Source organism: Engraulis encrasicolus, chromosome 4 (assembly GCF_034702125.1).
Source record: "Engraulis encrasicolus isolate BLACKSEA-1 chromosome 4, IST_EnEncr_1.0, whole genome shotgun sequence".
Lineage (NCBI taxonomy): Eukaryota > Metazoa > Chordata > Actinopteri > Clupeiformes > Engraulidae > Engraulis > Engraulis encrasicolus.
The window spans coordinates 31687692-31693691 of record NC_085860.1 but is presented as its reverse complement, the minus strand read 5'-3'; the positions used below and the strand labels follow the sequence as shown (position 1 = coordinate 31693691).

Genomic DNA, 6000 nt, shown 5'->3' with positions numbered 1-6000 from the left:
TTTTAATTGTATGGGTCTTTGATTAAAAAATATGATTGTGTAAAAAATAAATAATTAAAGGAAACAAAATAAGAATTGCATTACAATTAAATAAACATAACATTTCATAAACACATTTTGCATTATCTTGATACTTCATACATGATATTTGCATTGAATATCATCAGTTAAGTGATTGCATGTGAGTGTATGGATGTTTTTACGATAAAGCTGACTTGATTGAGATTCACGGGATGTACGGTAGCGTAGTTCTAGCATGCAGACGTTCACTGTATATCCTGTTGGTACAAAAGGAAATATAAAACAGCTTTGTTGACTTTCAACTTGAACAACAAACAAATTCAGCTAAACTATTCCTCCATGACAGTGATTTACAAAATGCCAGATTGGTTTGGGATGCCTCACTTGATAGGCGAATCACCAAATTGCATACTTTGTATATCAATGTACCTATCACATGGTCAGAAATTATGTGTACTGTTGTCTTTTACATTGCATTACATTGCATTGCATTACATTGCATTTGGCAGACGCTTTATAACCAAAGCCACTTAGAAGCAAGGACATAATCATAGCCAACATCACTAGCAAATACAAAGTGCACAGGAAATATACAGAACAACAAGTGCAGATGCAAAGAAAGGTTAGTATTTTTTATGTATTTATTTAAGTACAGTAGAGTACACACACACACACACACACACACACACACACACACACACACACACACACACACACACACACACACACACACACACACACACACACACACACACACACACACACACACACACACACACACACGTCAACAGTCTGGCCTGGGGCTAGGACACCTCAAGTATGAGTGAAGTAGACAGTCACGAAAGAGTAGTCTTTACTTGCTTGATGTAATACTTGTCTTGATGTAATAAAATAGTTTGCTATTTTTTGGAACTACTTTTGTACATATTCTCATTACAGTATACGACTCCTGAAATCCTAACTGCTTCGCGCAACTGCAGCCCCCTCCCCTCTTTCTCTGACTGTTCAAGAGTGTTTGTGTGTGTGTGTGTTTGTGTGTATGTGTGTGTGTGTATGTTGCATACTCAAAGGATTGTAGCCGATTTCTGACCTTTCAGGCAACGCAAAAGTCAGTCACACACTCAATGTATGATGGTGGTTGTTGCTCACACAGTACTACAGCCCCACTGTACAGACCAAATGTGCAGTTCTACAAATGTCCACTACGGTGCGCTAAAAATCTACATTGTGCCAAAAGGTTTCTGGTCTCATGTACACAAAAACGTGAGAAACTGAAAAAAGAGAAATGGCTAGATTTTTAGTAAGCATTTTAACCCTTTTAACCCTTAAAAGCATTTTAACCCATAATTTAATGTATTTTAGATTACATACATTTTAGATTAATTAAATTGTATATAGATATATAGATATTTTTCCTACCCAAAGAAGGGTATGATTACACAATTCAGTTTGGTAATTCTAATCATCATCATCATCACTGCCTTCCAATGGGTGTATTTTAACTAATGACAATAATTATTAATGCTTCAAATCTGTATGTTGCATACAGTTACCGAAACTGTTTACAATATCACTAATTGACAGGAAATTCCTTGCCGTCCTTCCACTGTCTTACTCCAAAAAAAGGGATGTTACTGCCCTCTGCTGGTTCAATCTGTCCCTCTTCTCAAAAGTTCTAGAATACTACTCCTCATCAGTGATGAACCCAGTGACCCCGAGGTCATGGGTCTTTGTTTCAGGTCTTTGATCATCAAACACCCTTGCTGGGTGACCCAGTCAGGGGTGATCAGCCAATGACTTGTCTCCATGTGGCCTTACTCCAAGGATCCCCCTCTGGAAACGCTCTCATCATAAAAAAAAAAAAAAAAAAACATAACTGTAACAAGCTACATGAAAGGGCATATTTGCACTTTCTCTTATTTATTCATTCTCTACACATATGACCAAAAGCAAGCTAACCCTAAAAGAAAGTTGTCACCATTGGTACCTGCAGGCTAATGTATCTCAATCTGATTATGTGCTCTTTCGTAAGCTGCTTTGGATAAACACATCTATTAAATGTAATGTAATGCAGCCTCTGCTGCGGTGTCTGCTAAATGTAATGTAATAATGTTATAAAATGTAATGTAATGTAATGTAACATCTGCTGAAGTGTCTGTGTAATGTGATGCGATGTGATGTGATGTGATGTGATGTGATGTGATGTGATGTAACATCTGCTGATGTGCAAGCATCAGCAGATGTGCTCATGTCTATTGAGTGACAGGATCATGACACTCCGAAGCTCTCCTTTTCACCTCTGCTTTTTACACATTGAAGACACAACAGAAACAAAAACTGGACTGTGGGGTTCTCTTTAACCCAGTAAGACTCAGTAGAGTAGAGTAGAGTTAGAGTAGACTCGGTGGAGCAGTGTGTGCTAAGGGGCCACGTTGAGTTGTGTTAGCGGGGCTTGGATATCAATGGCTGCACTACATTCTGACACTTTCTGGATGTCTCTTTTTATTGGAGACTAGTTTACTGAAATGCACAATAAAAATGGTTATTCTTTTAAAATATTTTAAAAAATAATAATATAGTATTATATTATATTAATATAGTTTTGGAAACAAACTCTTCAGCTTGTCTGGTTAACACCAGACCATCTCATAAGTGTCTTTCAAATTGGAGCGATTGTGCAAAGCAGCATGGGATTTCCTAGGCTACTTTTCAGCTGGTCTGACTCTCGTTCAAGTTTTACAAGTTTTACTGCTGCACTCTCACCTCCCTCAAACCATAGCAAAGTCCTGGCCCCATTAAAATAATGAAATTGTTACTGCATGGTGAAATTACAAGTTGCAGTGTTGCATCTGGGGAGTGCTTGACATCTTCTTCCTGGGATGCAATTATACGTAGCCTACTGCAGGTCTACAGTGAGCAGTTAATGCCTTCAGCCACTAGAATCACACATCACACTGCCATCATTGTTGGCATATGGAAAGCAAATGACAGCACAACAAAGACATATGTTTTGGTTATTGCTGTATTGAGTCTTACAACCGTCATGACTACCATGCCACACAACAACAGCGGCTGTAGCCATCGTGCAGCACCAATACTGTATCAGGAACCTCTCAATCCATCCAGTTGATGTCTCTTTCAGATATGTCTTTATCCACTGGTGGAATACACTTCGCAATGAGATGGCTTCACATTTTTCTTATTATTTTTTATGACAGGTACCCCAGACCTTGCACCTTGTACCTTGCAGCCTTTAGAGCCAGTGTGTCAATCAATGTATGTGTGTGAGTCCAAAGCAGTTTGAGTGAACAATTTAGTTGTGATATTACGCTACATAAATACGACTTGGATGTTGATGTTGTTGTTGATGCTCTTTATGTAAAACTATTTGTTTCTGGTAGGCTATCTTGGATTGATATCGCTTGAAAACTAGATCTCTACTTAAATCCTAGGTGTATAAAGCTAGATTGGTGTCCCTGAATAACACAAATTACTGTAGGCTTGTCCCTGTGAGTAAACAATGGCGCGTGGGAGGATGCTTGTTAGTGCCTTATTAAGATCTGTCAGTCAGTGTCTATTTGGTAGGCCTACTTGGTGCCCAAAGCAATAACTGCACTGATATTAAACTGCCAGCTCAGAGAAGCCAATAATTCGACTCTGTGGATGCTCAGCGTTGTCTGTCAAGCATGGCTATAAAATGGATGTGGAAACAAACTTCAGCAGTTTTTTTTTTTCTTTCTCTTTTTTCCTTCAGCAGTTTTTTCTTCACCGGTCAGTGAGCTGTCATTCTAATCCAGGGAACTTTACAGTAAAGCACATGAGACATTCCCTCAGCAGCAGCTTGATGTTAATTAGGCCTCCCTGGATCAAGTGTATAGTAAAAGTAAAAGCGCATTTATGATGTATAAGTATAACACTAGTAGGCCTACATGTTGTGAAATGCTACTCCAGGTATTCCATTGTACCTAATGAGTAATTCATGAGGGTTTTAACTTTTATTCTTACCTCTAGTTTATACACCAACGGTGGCAGATCTGAGGATTGAAAACTGTACCGCTTTCATCATCAATTTGCTCCACCACCATTTAGGGGGAAATATATTATAATGTCATGACAAACACTTAAAAAAATCATCATCTTTGATCACAGCAAAGAATTATTAGTCCATTCCAACTGTAATTAGTTGTTAAAATAAGACCCCTTAGAAATCATTGCAATTTGGAAGACTTTCACTCTACAAGGGGAGGGGAATGAACTCATTAGCCTATTCTGTTTGACGTGGGATATAATTAAATAAATAACGTTCTGGAAGGTGTATGGCCAAATACTTTTGAGGGTCATAATGTGTAGTGATGACTGGTATTTAAAAAGACACAGCCACTTAAACACATGCTTGCATTGTGCTTTATTTTTACGGTGTTAAAATGTGACTTCACTGTGCGCCCCTGTCTCCCTCTGTCTCTCGCTCTGTCTCCCCCTCTTTTTCCTCAGTCTTTTTTCTCCCTTTCTTTCTTTTTTTGTTGCTTAAACGTGCTTTCCCCCTCCTCCAGACATCACATCCGGGTCACTGGCTAGTTTCTGAGTGTGTGAGGCTGGTCCACCATACCGTGGCGTATTGCAGCCCCGAGTCATCTGCGCTGGCTGCGTGTTTCATGGACAGCCTACTATCACTGGTGACCAGCGGCAGCCACCTGGAATTAAAGGGCCCTGGACTGGTGACAGACCGGACCAGCGACGCTTAGGGCATGAGCGACAGTCCCATGGGCGCATTTTTAATAGGCTAGTCATTTTTAGCGATGTCAAAAAGCCTGAAGAAGAAAAACCACTGGACCAACAAAGTCCACGAGACGGTCCTCTCCAGGGGCAAGGAGGGAGATCTGGGGTTCGATTTGAAAGGGGGCGCGGAGAATGGCCAGTTTCCATTTTTTGGTGAAGTGAAACAAGGCAAGGTGGCCATACAGACTGGCAAACTGTCCCAGGACGAGCTTTTGCTGGAGGTCAACGACACGCCGGTGGCCGGGCTCACCCTCCGGGATGTACTCGCCGTAATCAAGCACTGCAAGGATCCCGTACGTCTCAAGTGTGTAAAGCAAGGTGAGGTGGCAAAACGGCGTAAACATCGTCACTGCGCCGCCGCCTGGTGCTGTGCATGTCTGACCTGGCTGTGTGTAGCTTGTTCTGCTGTTGTAGAATGCATAGAACAGAGCACAGAGGCTTGTTATCCTTATGGGCAAAACGATTGATAAGATGTGGATGAGGGGGGAATGTCGTGTGCGTGTCTCTCTGTGTGTGAAACAGCTAATTTGGATCATTTGAATCATCACGTCGCGTTATAGTGGTCTTACAATGCCTTTTCCAGCATACGCATGAGAAATCAGTCGCTGCTGGATCATAATGTTGTCGTTTTTGTCAGTCAGCTCCGTTGTAACAGGGCTATCGCTTTGAGGTTTTTGAATCGCAATAAGCTCTCATGTCGTTACGCACTGGGGGTGTGTTCAACTGGAAGAGGAGCGATGCAATACATGCCTGGTAGAAATGCCGGAGGCGTGCGATGCACATCTGTAGGCTATTTCCATTGATCCAGCACCTTCTCTCAAGCCTGCCGCTCGGAACAGACATTCTTGCACAGGAGGAAACCCACGCGCACTGCTTATTCTCAGTGGAAACTGATAACCAAGAGGACCAGATAAGACACGCACGCACCGTGCACGGTGTTAATTACAATGTAATAATGCTGAATACAAAGGATGAGATTGAGTGCAGTGTTCAGGTTGAGCTGTGAGTGTACAGTAGGCTACGCATGGCCCATGTATCCCTTCACCCCACACTCTCCATGTTGCATCTGGAGTACAGTCATTCCCGAGATGACTGAAGCTTCCTGTGTAAACACCACCAGCACCACCACCGCCTCCTCTCCTCTCCTCTCCTCTGCTCTGCTCCTCCACTCCTGGGCTGCGTGTGTGCCATGCTCTGTATGCA

At 41.7% G+C, this 6000-nt stretch overlaps 1 protein-coding gene across 1 annotated transcript in view; it reads left to right on the top strand.

The window, feature by feature from the left end:
• Positions 1-4617: 4617 nt before the first annotated feature.
• Positions 4618-6000, top strand: part of magi2b (membrane associated guanylate kinase, WW and PDZ domain containing 2b) — a 110603-nt gene continuing 109220 nt past the window's right edge. The window contains exon 1 of the mRNA XM_063197193.1: positions 4618-5115. Within this exon, the coding sequence (XP_063053263.1) occupies positions 4818-5115 (298 nt within the window). The 5' untranslated portion in view covers positions 4618-4817. The remainder of the gene's footprint in view (positions 5116-6000) is intronic.